Source organism: Globicephala melas, chromosome 20 (assembly GCF_963455315.2).
Source record: "Globicephala melas chromosome 20, mGloMel1.2, whole genome shotgun sequence".
Taxonomy (NCBI): Eukaryota; Metazoa; Chordata; class Mammalia; order Artiodactyla; family Delphinidae; genus Globicephala; species Globicephala melas.
In genome coordinates, this window is record NC_083333.1 from 32,893,936 (window position 1) to 32,912,661 (window position 18,726).

At 48.0% G+C, this 18,726-nt stretch overlaps 1 protein-coding gene across 1 annotated transcript; it reads right to left on the reverse strand.

Annotated features, from left to right (window-relative positions):
* Positions 1-14,880: 14,880 nt before the first annotated feature.
* On the reverse strand, positions 14,881-18,675 carry ALYREF (Aly/REF export factor). The gene is made up of 6 exons (XM_030843175.3): positions 18,400-18,675; positions 17,809-17,940; positions 16,188-16,335; positions 15,552-15,615; positions 15,279-15,456; positions 14,881-15,185 (listed from the first exon to the last, which is right to left on the reverse strand). Exons 1-6 carry the CDS (start codon positions 18,634-18,636, stop codon positions 15,171-15,173), a joined length of 774 nt encoding a protein of 257 aa, XP_030699035.1. The 5' UTR covers positions 18,637-18,675; the 3' UTR covers positions 14,881-15,170.
* Between the last annotated feature and the right edge of the window lie 51 nt (positions 18,676-18,726).

Here is an 18,726-nt window from a genome sequence, read left to right on the forward strand (position 1 = left end):
ACCGCGATGCTAGAGCCAGCTGTCCTGCTGCACTGCTGCTGAATCGCTGGTTGAGCAAAAGTTTGCTTTCCCATAACCCAAGTGCTTTTTGAAAAATACCAAACTTGTTATGTTAGTCACCTATTGCTGGGTAAAAACCTACCCTGGAATTTAGCAGCTTAAAACGACCAACATTTACTATCTTGAACGAGGATTAGGGAGCTGCTCTGTGGGGTGATTCCGGCTCCAGTGTTGTGAAGTTGTGGTCAGCTGTGAGCCTGGGACCTGGTCTCAAGGATATGCAGTGGGCTGTTGGCTGGAGGGTTTAGTTCCCTGCTGCCCACAGCTTCTGGCGTCTCTATAAGGCAGTTGGCGTCCCCCAAGTGAGGCCTCAGAAACAGAAACAGAGGGACTTCCCTGGTGGTCCAGTGGGCAAGACTGCACTCCCAATGCAGGGGGCCAGGGTTCAATCCCTGGTGGGGGGACTAGATCCTGCATGCCACAACTAAGAGTCCACATGCAGCAACGAAGATCCTGCGTGCAGCAAGAGAACGCAAGCCAGGGAAACAGAAAGCGCCAAAAACAAACCTGCAGTGTCCCTTACAACCTAGTTTCAGAAGTGCCATCGCTTCTGCTGTCTTCTGCTGGTCACACAGACCTTCCCCAGTACAGCACCGGAGGAGAGCACAGGAGCATGAGGACAAGGAGGCGGCCCATCACATGGACCAAGCTAGAAAGAATGGGATTATGAAGCCCAGGGGACCTATCCCCAGCTTCAACAGGTAACCACCAGCTCGTGTCCAATCCTGTGTCATGTGTGCCCTCATTTCCTTAACACATGCAGCAAGTTTGAAGCAAACGTCAAATGTCATAAATATTTCAGCATGTATCTATTTCTAAAGAAGAGGATCCAGACTTCCCTGGTGGCGCAGTGGTTAAGAATCTGCCTGCCAATGCAGGGGACACGGGTTCGAGCCCTGGTCTGGGAAGATCCCACATGCCGTGGATCAACTAAGCCCCTGCGCCACAACTACTGAGCCTCCGCTCTTAGAGCCCATGCTCTGCAACAAGAGAAGCCTACGACGTGGTGAGAAGCCCGCACGCTGTGACGAAGAGTAACCCCTGCTCGTGGCAGCTAGAGAAAGCTCACGCACAGCAACGAAGACCCAACGCAGCCTAAATAAATAAATAAATAAATATTAAAAAAAAAATTAAAAAAAGAAAAGGATCCTTTGGGAGTAAATAATAGCAGTACAGTCATCCCACAAACCACTCCAGGACTTCCCTGGAGGTCCAGTGGTTAAGACTTTGCGCTTCCACTGCATGGGACATGGGTTCGATCCCTGGTTGGGGAACTAAGATCCAATATTCCCACATGCTGCTTGGCGCAGCCTAAAAACAAACCAACCAAATGCAGTGGCCTGGAGCAGCGGTTTATGGTTCTCTCCTATTCTGTGGGCTGAGGGCTGGGCTTTCTTTCGTGCAGTTGTAATCAGCTTGGTCGTGCTGCAGCCATAAAGACTGGCCATGAAGACTGGCCGTCAAGATGGCCCCATTTCAACAGCCTGGGCTGTTGGCCCGAGGACCGCCCACACAACTCCCATGGGATTTTGGCCGCTGGACTCCAAGAGCAAATGTTCCAAGAGTCCTTTCTACTGTGAAGGAAGGGCACGGCCTAGCAGAGGGCAGGTGAGAATCAGGAGTGGAGATGTAGGGAACAGTAGCCAACATTCAATTCACGAATCTCTCAGTTTATTACACACGGTTACAAAGTAGGGAAAAGGGGGTAATGAACCACTCCAAGAAGAAGTCTGAGAAGGAGGCGTCTCAGCACAAGCAGCATCTCTGGTCTGGCCACAGGTCTTGAGACAAGTGTGAATGGGAAGTTGCCTTCTGCTCTGACAGGGCCTCTGGCAACGTTCAAAAGGCTGGAACAGCTCTCAACAACATGGAGTCGGGTCCTTCAGGGAAGAGTCTTCAAGTCACTGGGCTTAGTGGTCTCTTAAGGAGCAACAGTTACCCCCTGGGGGAGGGGTCTTCACTCTATCAGTTGTTCCTTCTCTTCCAGTGACATATATCATTCATCAAACTTCTTATCTAAAGTAACACTCTTAGTTTATCACTTAAGATACTTGCAGTGCTACAACAGACATTTCAAAACAATTAACATGGACGTTCACGTTGGCCAGTGTGACTCCATTTTGAGCTACATAACATGTCTTAACAATAGCTTAAATCCTACAAGTTTCACACAAGATGAGTAGGAATCATAACAGAAAAGAAATCACATCATAACAGAGTTAGATTCCACCTCTCAACGGGAATAGAAACAAAGGATGTGTGACCCTCTTGTGTAAAACACACTCTCTGCCTCCCAGGACCCCCAGAAGTCTCATCCCATCATGGCTTCTGGTCAAGACTCTGGTGAGGGTGAGGCTGGGGGGTGTGGCTTCTCAATCTGAAAATTGGAGCTGAAGACCCAGAAGACCTGCTTTGTGGCACCAGACAAAACAATTGTCTCACTCCCTAACCTTCAGAATCTGTGACCATAGTAAAATATGTTTCACACCACGTTTTGGAGTAATTTAAAGAGCAGTAGGTACCTGGAATACCAACCAAGAAAATATAACAAACTCTTAAATATCATTAAAGATCTAACCAATATTTTCCTTGATTGTACTGAGTTCTTTTACTTTTTGTTAGAGCTTCATACATTGCATTAGTTGTGTTAGGGTCTTCTTTTTTTTTTTTTTTTTTGCGGTACATGGGCCTCTCACTGTTGTGGCCTCTCCCGTTGCGGAGCACAGGCTCCAGACGTGCAGGCCCAGCGGCCACGGCTCACGGGCCCAGCCGCTCCGCGGCATGTGGGATCCTCCCGGACCAGGGCACGAACCCATGTCCCCTGCATCAGCAGGTGGACTCTCAACCACTGCGCCACCAGGGAAGCCCTAGGGTCTTCTTTAATAGGATCATCCTCTCTGCTCCGTGCAGTGTCCTGTTGAAGGACCAGGATCACTGGTCCTTAGCGTCTCCCACAACTGGGACTGGCTGGCAACACCATACCCAGTGCTGACATTGTGTCCCTGCCCTTCATCCTTTCCGTAGGTACAGGTTGGACCTGCAGGAGCTGGACCCCTTGGAATGTGACGTGTTTCTGCACCATCACAAGGGAGGAATGACGCTGCTTTGAACCTTTTATCAAATTAGCAAAGATGTGACACGCATGGCCACACCCGGAACGCCCAGCGGGGCTGGGGAGGGCTATGAAAGTACACCTTGAACCTTAACAGAATTAACAGAATTCTGAGGAAAGAACCATGGCTGTGTGCAAAGGTTTAGCTGCAAGGACATTTATTTCGGCACTTTTACAATATCAAACGTTTTCCTAACAGGGATCTGAAAAGCAGAGCAGATCACTGAGCAGCCCCAGAACATCTACACTGTAGTAAATATTAATATATATTAATTTAAAAAACCCTGTGATTAATTAAAACTTCTTATATTATTCAAATAAAAATATTTAATGACATAGAAAGGCAGATTTACTGAGGTATAATTTACAAAATCCACCCATTGAAAGTTTACAATTCAAGAATTTTTTAGTAAATTTGTAGAGGTGCATAATCCTCATGCCAAGAAAGTTTCCCTTGAGTTATTTGTAGTTGATGCCCACTCTAGCCCCCCTTCCCCTGCAGACCCTGGCAACCACTGTCCTGCTTTGTGCATCTGTAAATTTGTCTTTCCTGGACATTTCTTGTAAGTGGAATCACACAATATATAGTATTCTGGTGTCTTGTGATTTCACCTAATGTTTTGCAGTCCATCTACAGCGTAGAATGCACATTTTCTCCTGTTTATTGTATAAGTAGAGCATATTCTGTTTGTATTCACTTGTCAGTTGATGCACTTTTGGTTTCCTTTTTGTCTGTTGTGAACATTTGCTGTCTTTGCATGAACGTTTGTTCGTCTTGGGTAGATTGCCAAGTGTGAAATTCCTTGTGTTTTCCAAGGTGGGGATGCACCTTTTCACATTTCAGCAATGTGAAAAGGTTCCAGTTGGGCACAGCCTGCCAACATTTGGCATTGTCTGTCTTTTTTTTTGGCTACATTGGGTCTTCATTGCTGCATGTGGGCTTTCTCTATTTGCGGCGAGCGGTGGCTACTCTTCGTTGCGGCAGGTGGGCTTTTCATTGCGGTGGCTTCTAGTGTTGCGGAGCATGGGCTCTAGGCATGCAGGCTTCAGTAGTTGTGGCACGTGCGCTCAGTAGTTGTGGCTCACGGGCTCTAGAGCATAGGCTCAGTAGTTGTGGCGCACGGGCTTAGTTGCTCCATGGCATGTGGGATCTTCCCGGACCAGGGCTCGAACCTGTGTCCCCTGCATTGGCAGGCGGAATCTTAGCCACTGCACCACCAGGGAAGTCCCTGTCTGTCTTTTTGATTAAAGCTGTCCTAGTGGATGTGACACGGTGTCTCTTTGTGGCTTTGATTTGCATTTCCCTGTTGAAGAGTCTTCTTTGGTAATACATCTATTTAAGTTTTTTTGTCCATTTTTAAGTTTGGTTGTTCTATTCAGTTGTAAGACTATTGATGGGTCCTGGATGGGAGTCCTTTGTCAGATATATTTTCTGTGACTTTTTTTTTCTTAATGATGTCTTTTGAAGGGCAAAACCTTTTAAGTGAATTCTAACATCAATTTTTTTTTCATGGCTCATGCTTTTGATGTTGTGTCTAAGAACTCGTTGCCTAAGCCAAAGTTGTAAAGATTTTCTCCTATATTTTCTTCTGTTATGTGTATAATTTCAGCTTCCATTTAGGTTTGTACTCCATTCTGAGTTAATTTTTGTGTATAACACGTGTCAAGAGTTGAAAAGACTAATAATTCTCCCCACTGAACTGTCTTCACACGTTTGTTGAAATTTTATTCACCATAAACTTAAAAAGGGTTTATTTATAGACTCAATTCTGTTCCTTAATCTATATGCCACAACCTCTTGATTGCTGTAGCTTTGTTGTAAGTTTTGAAATCTGGTAGTGTAGGTTCTCCAACTTTATTATTCTTTTCAGAATTGTTTTGGCTATTCTAGGTCCTTTGAATTTCCATATAAATCTTAAAAATGTGTTCTCAATTTCTACAAAAGCACCTATCGATAGGGATTACATTGACTCATAGAGCAATCTGGGGAGAATTGCCATTTTAACAATATTGAATGTTCCAACCCAAAGCATGAGATTTCTACGCATCTATTTATTAAAAAAATTTTTTTGACCATGCCTTGTGGCATGCGGGATCTTAGTTCCCTGACCAAGGATTGAACCCGTGCCTCCTGCAGTGGAAGCAGGGAGTCTTAACCATTGGACCACCAGGGAAGTCCTTTAATTTTTTAATTGAAGTATAGTTGATTTACAATGTGTTTATTTCTGCTGTACAACACAGTGACTCAGTTATACACATATATACATTCTTTTTTATATACTTTTCTATTATGGTTTATCCCAGGATATTGAATATACTTCCCTGTGCTATGCAGTAGGACCTTGTTTATCCATTCTGTAACAGTTAACCCCAAACTCCCAGTCTGTCCCTCCCCCACCCCCACACAACTATTTAATCTTTAGTTTCTCTCAGCAGTATTTCAGTTTTCAGTGTGCAGGTCTGGCACTTCTATTGTTAAATTTGTTCCTTTTTTTTTTTTTTTTTTTTTGGCTACATGGAGTGGCATGTGGGATCTTAGTTCCCTGACCAGGGATCGAACCCATGCCTCCTGCACTGGCAGTGCGGAGTCTTAACCACTGGACAACCAGGGAAGTCCCAATTTTATTCTTTTTTGTATTGACATAAATAGAATTTTAATTTCATTTTTGAATTGTTGGTTGACTTCTGTGTATTGATGTTATATCCTTATATTCTGCAACCTTACTAAGCTCATTTACTAGTTCTTTTTTTTAAAATTAATAATTTATTTATTTATGGTTACGTTGGGTCTTCGTTGCTGTGCGCGGGCTTCTCATTGCGGTGGCTTCTTGTGTTGCAGAGCACGGGCTCTAGGCACGCGGGCTTCAGTAGCTGTGGCTTGAAGGCTCTAGAGCTCAGGCTCAGTAGTTGTGGCGCATGGCCTTAGTTGCTCTGCGGCATGTGGGATCTTCCCGGACCAGGGCTCGAACCCGTGTCCCTTGCATTGGCAGGCGGATTCTTAACCACTGCGCCACCAGGGAAGCCCTCATTTACTAGTTCTTAAAGTTTGTGTAATTCCTTAAGATTTTGTACCTGTAGGATCATGTCACCTCTATGAAAATTCCTGGTTTTACCCTTTCCAAGAAAAGCTTGTGTTAATCTTTTAAAAGAACATATCTTTGACAATTTAATGTCCTAAAATGATGGCATCATATAGTTTTTTTTGGCTGCCTTTGGGTCTTCATTGCTGTGTGCAGGCTTTCTCTAGTTGCGGCGAGCGGGGGCTACTCTTTGTTGCAGTGCACGGGGCTTCTTATTGCGGTGGCTTCTCTTATTGCGGAGCACAGGCTCTAGGCGAGCGGGCTTCAGTAGTTGCAGCATGCAGGCTCAGTAGTTTGTGGCTCTCGGGTTCTAGAGTGCAGGCTCAGTAGTTGTGACGTACAGGCTTAGTTGCTCCATGACATATGGGATCTTCCTGGACCAGGGCTCAAACCGTGTCCCCTGCATTGGCAGGGGGGTTCTTATTAAATATTTGAATGTTGGTGATTAACTCAATCTCCAGCCCCTCTCCCCTCCCCAGAGGTCAGGGGATAGTGGGTGGGTGGGGCTGAGAGTTCCAACCCAGTAATCAAGTCTTGGTCTTTCTGGTGACTAGCATCCAGCCTGAAACTATCCAGGGGCCGACCAAGAGTCATTCATTAACATGAATTGAAAGGGCCTTGTTATGAATAACAAAAGACGATCCTATCATTCTGGAAATTCCAAGGGATTTAGGAGCTCTGTCCCAGGAACTAGGGAGAAAGATCAATTTACTACTTATTATACCACAGTCACTTTTGATGCCTTTTCTATGCTTGTGGCACTTAGGTGGGGAGGAAGCCAGGACACCTGTGGTGAGAACTTCCCGTGGGCACTTCTGGATTTGCTAGGTGAATCCTCTAGGTGTGGTGTAGTGTGGTGTGGTCTTCTATTCCCCTTACATCTCAGGGGGGATGAGCCCCAGGTCAATTTCGGGAGGTGCTGTGGGCTTCCCAGTGCTTCATCTCAGGGGACTCTCTGCTGGTCCCACCTGCAGTGAGGTGCAGTAGGCTCCAGGAGCTGCCTGGTCCACCATCATCCATCACCACATCAGCTGCTGAGGACTCTTCCCAACATGCAACATTTTATTAGGTATCACAAAATGGTGATTTTTCTAACATTTCTGCATTTCTTAGCTGGAATTCTTTTAAAAGAACCTCCAGTCATCAGCTATTTAATCCCTTCAAATTACAGTTTGTATAGAAAAAAACATTAAATGTTTGTTCCTTCGCTTTTATTTGTCAATTTTTAGAATGAATTAGTGCCAAAGTAATCTCCAGATGTGAACATTAGATTTTTTTAAGTATCATCATCAACTCTTGGATGTTTATATATTTGACAAGGACCAAAAAAAAAAAAAAAAGAAAAAAGAAAACAACCCAGAAAGAAATATTAACTCTATGAAAGCATTAATGGTAACTTGAATGGCTTGTTTATGATGGCTTTGTACATTTAAAAAAACTGGAATGCTCACATTGATTTTATATACAGATATTAATTTACAATTAATTAACATGCTAAAACATTTTATAATTTGTTTGTACAACCCACATAGATAACATAAAAATTAACTCTGGCCTAGCTTACACAAGCTGATGTATTTGAAACTAATGAGAATCGGGCTTCTCTGGTGGTGCCGTGGTTAAGAATCCACCTGCCAATGCAGGGGACATGGGTTCGAGCCCTGGTCCCGGAAGATCCCACATGCCACGAGCAACTAAGCCCATGCGTCACAACTACTGAGCCTGCGCTCTAGAGCCCGAGAACCACAACTACTGAGTCTGTGTGCCACAACTACTGAAGCCTGCACGCCTAGAGCCCATGCTCCACTACAAGAGAAGCCACTGCAAAGAGAAGCCCGCGCACTGCAACAAAGAGTAGCCCCCGCTCGCCGCAACTAGAGAAAGCCTGCGCGCAGCAACAAAGACCCAATGCAGCCAAAAATAAATAAAATAAATAATTTTTTTTTTTTTTTTTTTGCGGTACGCGGGCCTCTCACTGTTGTGGCCTCTCCCGTTGCGGAGCACAGGCTCTGGATGCGCAGGCTCAGCGGCCGTGGCTCACGGGCCCAGCCGCTCCGCGGCATGTGGGATCTTCCCGGACTGGTGCACGAACCCGTGTCCCCTGCATCAGCAGGCGGACTCTCAACCACTACGCCACCAGGGGAGCCCTAAAATAAATAAATTTTAAAATAATAAATTAAAAAAATAAAACTAATATGAGATTACCTCCTGGTACTTTGATGGTTTATTTTTATATTAAAATCTTTAATGATATATATTATTTATTGCTATTTTCCCCTAAATGGTCAGTTGATCCCAGGGTGACTCATTAATAATAACAGCTAATTAACGTAAGCCATATAAACATTTATGAAAATTATACAATCATATGTAATTCCATGACAATATATGTAAATTACCAAAAAAAAAAATCAACCAGGGTATGTGAGGAAGCCACAATGGAATGCAAAGTGTAACAAAAGAAACTAACTATAGTACAAATTACACTGAAGGGGGTGGAAGAGAAGGACTCGCATAAGCAACTTTGGAAACCAGTACTTTCTCACTGGATACTCTTCTATGCGTTGACCTCAACTCACAGAAGAACCCAATTCTGTACCCTAGTTAGTAAATGCTTCTCACAGGACTATATGTTAGAGTTCTAAAATCAGGTTAGGTGGACACTTAAGGGATTTACATCATATAAGCAAATATCATGTTGATAATGAGAGCCACGTTTCTGTCAGGGAAAGAATTTACAAATAAGGGGAAGTGAGAAGGAATCCTATGGAATTGGGTTGGAATCAGAGATATCAGTATGAACTCATGGTTTTTAAAAATGCATATATACAGCTAAATAGATACAGAAGTGAATATAGATGCGTATGCATGAATTAGTATATACAGTTCCTAGCTCTGTCCTGAGAGGGCTCAGATGCAACAACAGCTCAGTAGCAAAGAGCACACCCAATATCCAGATCTTGGTTGCTAAATACAGTCACCATGAAAGGAGCCAGGGACTAGAAGGTGAGCCTGGAGCCTCTCCTGGGGCCAGAAAGTCAGGACGTGCTTTAAAAAGGACATGGCGGTCTTGCCTGGCCGTGCAGCGGTTAAGACTCTGCACTTCCACTGCAAGGGGGTATGGGTTCGATCCCTGGTTGGGGGACTGAGATCCCACATGCTGCATATAACGCAGCCAAAAAAAAACGGACACGGCATGTCAAAAGGGCACAGGAGGAATCCTAACAGTCTGAGCAACAGAGTTTAACAGTTATCAGATTATGACTCATAGAATCAAATACATACCCACAAGTCCATACTGATATATATAAGCGAATAAATGGTGAAGGGACTGCTCTTTCTTAGAAAAAAATTCCAATTAATGTTGAAAGAATGGGGGAAATGTAAAAAACTCACCATTAAACACCATAATAATTATTGCATCATAGCATGCTAAAATCAGCAGGCAAAATGAGGTGAGAAACAAGTATTCATTTAGTCTCAAAGTTCTCCTCCAATAAATTTATAAAGGGGAGAAGGATAATGCTACAGTCCAGAAACCTGGCAGCTCCTACTGAACCACACAAGCAAGGTCACAGCATGGGTAATGAGACAGATAGACCACCATGCTGTACCCCACGGGAAACCCTTTCAGTGGTATTCTTGCCTGGAATACATAACCCTGGACTAATCATAACGAAGCAAAACAATCCCCAATGAGACTGATCTTCAAAAAGTGTCAAGGTCGTGAAAGACACGAAAAGGCTAAGTACTACCAGTTACAGGCGACTACAGACATCTTTAGCTCAAGGCAGTGGCCCAGGCATTCCTCTTCCATGTGAACCAGAGAAAGCATTTACAACACAGGCTATTAGGTCAGCTGGCTAAACTTGAATAAGGTCTGTGGTTCAGATAACGGTATTGTTATCAAGTGTTAAGGTCTGATTATGTAAGATGATGTCCTTGTTTTTAAAGACATACACGTGGAAGGATTTAGGGGTATAGTGGCATCACGCTGCAACTTACTCTCCATCAGTTCAGAAAGAAACAGAGAATGAAAAGGAACGGGGTTCCATCTGGGGGTCTGGGTGAGGATCCAGGAATTCTTTGTATGATTTTCACTTCTTTTCTATAAATCTGAATATCAAAATTACAAAATGACACTTAAGAACATGCACAGTTAAACGGAGAAATAGGCCGACTTTAACAGAAATGATTAGGGAAGATGCTAGCTATGTCAATTTCAAGAAGATCACATCATTTCTGATTGAGCATTTCTATAAAATCTAAAGAATACAGGTAATATAAAGAGATCTCTGTATTCATCTTTATAAAACTGGAGTACAGGTACTCACGTTCAACTAAATCAACCTTTTACGATTTTATTTTGTTGAATGTGATGAATGTTGGTGATAGTAACAGGACATTCAATTCCATTTAGGCTATGAGTGTTTGCAAGGAAAGGCCTCCAAATTGTCCAGGGAGGAACGTGTTATCCATGATAACTATTATTCAATCCAGACATTTAAAAAAAGAAAGATTATAAAGAAAAGAAACTGCAAAGCAAAACCACAATGAGAACCCACTTCACACCCTATAGACGGCTAAAATAAAAAAATAGACGGCAACTACTGGCAAGAAAGTGGGGAAGTTGGAGCCCTTATCACTGCTGTCTGGAATGCAAGATGGTGCAGCTGCTGTGGAAAGATCCACGACTCCTCAAAAAGTTAAACTTAGTTGCTTTATGACCCAGCAATTCCACTCCACAGGAACTGAAAACTACCTCCACATAAAAATGTGTACACAGATGCTCACAGCAGCATTATTTCAATAGCCAAAAAGTAGATACAACCCAAATATCTATCAACTGATGAACGGATAAAACAAAATGTGAAATAACCACCACAGGATATTTGGCAAGATAAAGGACTGGATACTAACACAGGCTCTAACAACAATGAACCTCAAAGACATTATGCTGAGTAAAGAAGCCAGACACTAAGGTTACATATTGTATAAATCCATTTGTATGAATGTCCAGAACAGGCAAATCCACAGAGACGGAAAGTGGACAAGTGGAGGCTAAGAGAGGGGAACTGAGGCATGACAGCTAATGGGTTTCTTTTTGGGGTAATGAGAATATTCTGGAATTTGAATGTGGTAGTGGATTTGTGACTCTGTGAATGTAGTAAAATTACTGTAACTGGGTTAGCTCTATAGTATGTCAGTTACACGTTAATAAAGCTCTCATTAAAAAAAAAAATCCTGAAGTAACAAGGGTCTCGTCTGGACAACGTTGGGAAGGTGATTGTTTACATCATTACCCTTTTGTACTGACTGAATGTGTTTTTTTTTTTTCAGTTAAAAAACTAGTGCTTTTAAGAGTACTTCACATTCCATACACATTGAAACAAAAACACAAAAGCCTACTCCATCCTCTCTGCTTTTTCAGTCGTTGTCTATGGATGTCACCCACGTCAGTCTCCAAATGCTAGGCCCTGGTGGCCCCTCCTCAAGCCAAGCTGCACCTCTGGTAGATGCCCCCACAGGGCTACTTCCTTCAAAGCCAGCACAGAAGCCAGTAGTGAGGCCCCACAACCTCTGCCCCCTCCACCCAGCCACGCTTAGGCTCTGGCTTGTCCTGGCGTTCTCACCCCAGGACCTTTGCACTTGCTCTTCTCTCTGCCAGCAAGGCTCCCCTCCAAATATCCAGGTGCTCACACCTCCACCTCATCAGCAAAGGCCTCTCCCCACTCCTTACCATCCTCTGCTTTGTTTTCCTACACAGCCTTGTCACCACCTGACATCCTGTATTTCACTTTTCCCACCTCTCCCCCATTGGAATGTACGTTCCAGCAGAACACAAATGCTCTATGTTCTCCTTCACTTATTTCTATTGTACTTGTTAGACTGTACTATAATTTCTCACTTTTGTTTCCTGTATTAGAGCCTCAGCTCCCTGCATGCAAGAACAAAACCCTTGTTTAGAGAACTGCTGCTGAGCACAGACACAGCAACGTTCCTCTTCTGGTATTTCAAACCATGTCTAAGTGTGACAACTGTTCAATGACTCTGGCACCTTGGCTCCTGCTGGGTTTCCCATCACCTGCCAAGGAACAGGGCTGTTCCTCCTTATCCACGTTGCTCTGTAAACCACGTGTATCTTTGCTCAACCAAGCAAATGTCAGGAACACACCCAGGAGCTGAGTGGCTCCTCTCTACCTGAGCATCCCATCAGAGCCCAGAAGCCCCAGTCCCTGTGGGTGTGCCACCCTACCTGGCGCTGGCATTCTTCTCAACACCTTTGAAAATCCTAAAGACTAACTGACCAGCCAGGCGAGGCGTGTTGCCACTCCTGGACCAATCACTGAGCTTTCCACTCATATCACATGGTGGGAGGTGGGCTGGGGCACATCCCAGTGGGGGCCTGACCCAGCAAGAGGGGCAGCCCCTTCCACCCGTTCTGCGAGACTGCAATCCAGCGTCTGAGCAAAGAACATGAAGGAGAAAACGTGCAAGAGCACCAAGTCTATTTCATCCTTTCACTCATTCGACCAGTATTTTGGGGGAAGTGCTGACTATCACAGGGACACCCAGCACTGCCCTCAGGTGACCAGAAGCCTGAGTCGCCTTGGAGCACAGAAGCTGCCGCTGCACACTCACCAGTCCCTTCTTTCCGAGAGTATCCCTACGTGAACAGCAAAGCACATGGTCCTCCAGCCCTTGAAGTAATGTGGGGTTTCCCATTTCACAAATAAGAAGACTGAGGATTAAAATGATGAGGAGGCTTCTCTCAGCTCCCTGCCAAAACACAGGCTTTTTGACTCGGTCGCCTCCCCACCACAGGCCTCCAGCAACCATGACATCACCCCCTGCCTACTCCTGTCGCCTCCAGCTAGTGTCCCCAAGCCAACTTCCAGGTCAGAGACATCCAGCTCAAAGCAACCCTCGTCTGGGTCCACATCTGGACGCCTACCCACATCCGGTGTTTCTGCCCACCTGGACCCACCACGGAGCATGGCCCCTGTCCATGGCCTGCTTTCTTCCTGAAACTTTCTCTTCACTAAAGACATCCTCCTCCCATGCAGCACCCCTTGGCCACTCCTCACGATGCCCCACAAGCCCCCAAATCCTGGCCATCACTAGCTCCAAACACCTGAGCCAACAGCCCACGGCTCCCCATCCCAGGGGCCACTAGTCCCACCATTTACAGCCTCTGGCCTGGGCCCAGCGCACCCTTCAATCAGGTGCTCTTCAGCTTCCAGGCGGAGCAGAGCAAGATGTCCTACCGCCTCTCCCAACATCCAGAAAGCAGTCTCCTTGCCTGGAACGTGCCTGCTTAGCCCAAGGCCACCTCCTCAGGGATGCTGCCCAGCTCTGCCCAGATGGTCCAACCTCTACCACACCCACCCCTCATGACCATGGCACCTAAAGCCAGGCCCTGGACGATCCCTTCCTGTTAGACTGGGCTCCTCTGAGGGCAGGGATGAGTCACCTCACCCATCTTTCCATTAAGCGCCTGACATGGCTCAGGCAGCTCAAGTGGCAGCCGCTGGATCTGCAGTGATAGCTCGGTAACTGACAGTTAAAAGGCCACCCCTTAATCACACCCCTTCCTCGTGACTCACTCCAGCCCCATCCCAAACGTGGAAGCCTGAAAGCCTCCTGAGCTGCAGACCATGGCAGCTGCCTCCGGAAGAACCAATGGCTGCCATAAGGCTGGGGTGACTCTGAGCTCCATTCTGCAGGCCCCCACCCACCCCTCCCCACAGTCTCTATTCTCAAAAAGCTATCACCATGTTCTAACCAACCCAGCATCAGGTGATAAAGGTTCCCCCTCCCACCCCGGAATGTACCTGTGAGCCACAGAACCAGGACCCTGTGAGTAGCTCACAGGCATGCCCTCAGGAGAGGGGGCACAAAGGGGTGTCCGTGCCCTGCATTCCACAGGGATCTCGGCCCCTCCTGAACCACAGAAACTGCACGGCAGGTCACCGGCGTTCGAGCGTGTGATGTCACTGTCCAGCTCTAGTCTGTCCCAGGAGTGGTCCAGATGGGCACCCGTGTCTGCCAGCCCCTCCAGTTCTCTGCAGATCGAGTTATATTCTTCCGCAGCTCCCACTAGCTACATCACCAAGTACGCAACTAAGAAAACACCCTAACACAGTGCTCCTTCCTTGATGACACAAAAGACGAAAAACATGAGGGGATTATGTTGCAAAGTCAGAACTGCTAAATCACATTTCTGAGAACCAGAGCATCAGAAGGAAAGGAACAGTTCAACCCAGAAGCCATATGAAATCTGGCAGAAACACAGGGCACCCCGCCCCACCCCACCCCGCCCCTCACCTGGCTGTGCAGGCAGTGCACAGGCAGCTGCAGGCTGAGGACCACTGCTCCACATCCTCCCACCTACCGGGGTTGGGGGTGGAGAGAAAGGAGTTCGGATCTGCGGGAACAGAGATGGGAGAGGGGCAGCCACCATCCTCCTGCAGGACTAACTCCAACCTGCAGGCCAAGTGCCACGTGCCTGGCAGGCCTGCCCCATTTCCCTCTCAGATCCTGTGTCCCCCCTGCCCGCCAGACCACACCAGAGTTCTGGCCCAGGTGAGGACTCCAAGAGTGAGATGAATTAAACAGTTCCAGCTCTACACACATTTCTATTTTATTATGGCAAAGGTGAAAACACCACCTTCTCCACAACAACAACCAGTAAAATTTATCCCAAAAATAACTCAGTACAAAACAGGTCTGTTTCAGAATTAAAAAAAAAAAAGAAAAAAAAAAAAGAAACCTTTACATGAATTTTAAATCCTATTTTAGAACATAAAGGAAACAAATCCATCATTGGCCACACAGCCCCAGTCTGTCACCCCTCCCACCAGGGAGCACGGACGAGACTTCCGGGTCCTGGTCCATGCACGGATTTGCCAGTCTGTTTAACTGGTGTCCATCTGAAACAGAGAAAGAGAGGTTCTCGCTCAAAATGAGGTCCTCCTCCAGTTGGTCTTTGACCGGCCCCCACCCAGTCTTCCTCTGGGACTTACTCTTGCATTATAAGCATCCAGCTGGGCGTCCAATTCCTCTGCAGAAAGCTGCTGCTTTGAACTCCTGCCGGTTCCTCTGCCTCTGCCCCGGCTGCCTCCACGGGTGCCTCTCCGGGTGCCACCGCCACCACCAAAACCTCCCGAACCACGGTTTCTAGTCATCCCGCCTCTGTTTATGCTACCAAAAAAAGGGAACTTGCTCACGTGCCTGGAAAGGTCTGCGGGGTAAGTGGACACCCACAGGCTAGCCCCGCCCAGAGGCCCCAAACTCACCTCTGTGCAGGTCTCCGCTGTGTGTCAATCTGTGAGGTGACGAGCTGAATGTTCATGGGGCGGCCTGCGGCAGAGAACACAAGAGGACCAGCTCCTGTTAGAGGGCTCTGAGGCCTGCTGGCGGCACACACCCTGGCCTCCACGCAAGCACTAGAAAGGGGCGCTGTGCATCTCAATGCTCCCAACAAGAGCAACAGCCTGGAGATGCTGGTGGGAGAACGAAATGTTGCCAACGACAGCCCCACCAGCGCCTCCTTGCTCCTTCTCACCCAGTGTAGGTGGGTGTCTGTCAGGTGTCCGGGGTGCTTACAAGCGGAAAAGTACCTTTGTCTTTACGACTACAGCCCGGTACTCAGAGGTGTACTATGGTGGTTCTGAGAAGGCTTCACAGAAGTGAATCTTCCGGAAGGAGCTGAAGGAGGGGAGGAATGTAGCTTGCTGGATGGGGGTTCACAAGAGGTTGGTCCAGATGTACGGGGCAGCATGAGAAGTGGCAGAATGGAAGAGAGAGACAAAGGGGCGAATGCAAAGTGTCCTCAGGTAGAGGGGGTCCTACTCCTGCAGGGCTGGGGCCAGCCCCAGGCTCCACAAACTGCCTACAGTGTTGTAGCCTTTCTGGGCCAATCCCAAACGCACCATCCAAAGGGACACCGTTGTACTGTTTCATAGCTTTTAGTGCATCTGCCTTCCGCTCAAAGTGCACATCAGCTGTTCCTAAACTGCGGCCGGATCGGTCGTAGTGCACAGCCGCCTTCTTCAGAGTTCCAAATTCAGCAAAGAGTTCCTGAGAGTCAGAAGGAGCAGTTGTCAGCAAAGCAGTTTTTCTTCTGGCGCCCCAGGGACACTCCCTGGAAGTATGAACTGCTTTGGGGTACTTCCCTGGGAGGCAGACATACATGTTGGGGGCAGGGCAGTGGTAGTAGGGTCTGGGGTATGGGATGGGACAGGTGGGACAACAATTTCCAAGAGCAGCTGGGCCCGAGGGCTCCTGCCCACTTGGGGACCTGACATCTGCACCACGATGCAGGTAAAGGATCACAAAGCCCACCAGTGAAGGGCACAAGATTAAGTCGCTATCTTCTTCAACAAAGGAAAATTTACAACACACTCAAGGACTGTGCCAAGAAGCAGCAAAGGTCAAGATCACAGAGCAAGGGGCTCTATCCATTTGTGGACCAGCTCCAAGGGCCCGCTGACTGGGAGCCCTGACCCAGCCCCTCCCCCAGGGCAGATTCTGGCTCACCTTTCCCTCTCCTCCTACTCAAGCCTGCCGCAAAGCCTGAAGTCAAGCGCTGCCATGGAAACTGCCCTGACCTCAGGCAGGCTGGGAGTTGGAGAGGGAACCCAAGAGTGTGGGGCTACTCCGGCCGCAGGCACACAGCGGGAAGTGGAGTTCACCAAAAGCGGTTTCCAGTGGATGCCAGAAACCACCTTAAAAAAAGTGTTGAGACACTGTGAGTGCTCACCGGCCTTGCTCTGTCCTCCCACGGTAAAGTAAAGTGGCTGGGCTCTGGGAAACTGAACCCAGGAAGGCCCAGTACCCTGACCCAGCCATCTCCTGGACTGACCCCCAAGATATCATTATAGAAAGCAAATTTAAATGCCTTTGGGGTTCAATCAAAGAAAAAAAAGAAAGAAAAAAAAAAGAAAAGAAAGAAGAAAAGGAGGCTTCAACCAAAGATGAGTTCGAGAATTATGCCACTAACAAAACCCAGGAAGTGAAAATAAGTGAGAATAAAACAGGGAACAAAATTCCATATAAGACATAGGCCTTAAGGCAAATGGAGCCAAAGTGATGCTGGCACCATCCTGCTTCTGTGCTTTGTCAGTTCTACAAATGAAAGGCTTTCTCCTCCCAACAAACCGTTAAAACAGGCACAAAGTAAAGAAGGCAAATAGCCTAGTTTTTTCAATAACACAGAAACGACACACATTCAACCAAGCTTCTGTTAGAAAAGCTTAGGCGAAGGGCCTTCATCCACACAACGAACACGTCTTAGTAACGAAGAGCAGCAGCTCCTCAGACTAAGCTGGGGGCCTGTCTTCCAGCACAAACTGACCCACTGGTCAGACTTTCAACTCTAGCTTGACCTCTCCTTTGCATTCCTGGAGCCCCTTACAGGGCACAGTGGCTAGCCCTTGGGTGCCTGGGAGGGCTCACTGTCCTAAGGTGGGTGGGGATTCAGGGCTACGTCCCAAACACCACAATCAATTCCGTGCGGGGTAACCTGCCCACCGAGAAGCTCCAGTCCCTTACCTGAATATCAGCGTCAGACACTCCAAAATCCAGATTTGACACCAGCAGTTTCCCACCGGTCTCCACGCCGGCACCACCCCCAAAACCGCTATCGAAAAGGTCATGTTGCCATTTGTCAGGAAGTTGTTTCGGCTAAATAAAAAGTAAAGATAAGAACAGAAAGAGACCCGTGAGTCTCACTCCAGGGCTAGCCCTCGACCTCACGGCCATAGCAAGACCCTCCCCCATCACGGCAGGGAGGAAGGCGCGTAGAGGGACCCGCAGCCCCCGCTTCCCGCCCACTCCAGGCCGCAGCCGACCGTCGGGGCCACACGTCCCGCAACTTTTCACTTCCCTCCACCTAACTTCCCATCTCCCGGGCGGTCGCGCCAACGGCCCTTCGGCCCCCGGCGCCATGAGGCCGGGCGCCCAACCAAGACAAAGGCCGCCGGGGTCTCCGCCTTGGAGCCCGGCCGGCGCGCGACCTCCCCGTCCGCTCGGCCGGCCGGCGCCCTCGCCCTCCAGCCCGGTTGGCCGCCTGGCTGCCCGCCCCGGCGCCGCGCCGCCGGCCCGTTCCCCTGCCGCGGCCCGCCACCCGGCCTCCGCACTCACCCTGCTGTAGGGCGCCGGCCGGTTTCTGCCGCCGCCGCCCGCCGCGCCGCGGGCGATGGCCGGCCGGTTCCGAATGGGTCCGCCGCCTCGGTTCACTCGCGCTGCGGCCTGCGCCCCGCCTCCGCGGCCGCCCTGGGAGCCGGCCCGGCCGCGGCCCCTGCCCCCGCCGCGGCCGCCTCGCTGGCTCCGGTTCAGTTTAATGATGTCGTCCAGAGACATATCCATTTTGTCGGCCATGGCGGGCGCGGAATCGGCCTCGGCTCGAGCCCGCGCGTCAGCACGTCGGCACGTCACTTCCTGCGCCGCCCGGGGTTTTCCGGTGCCGCG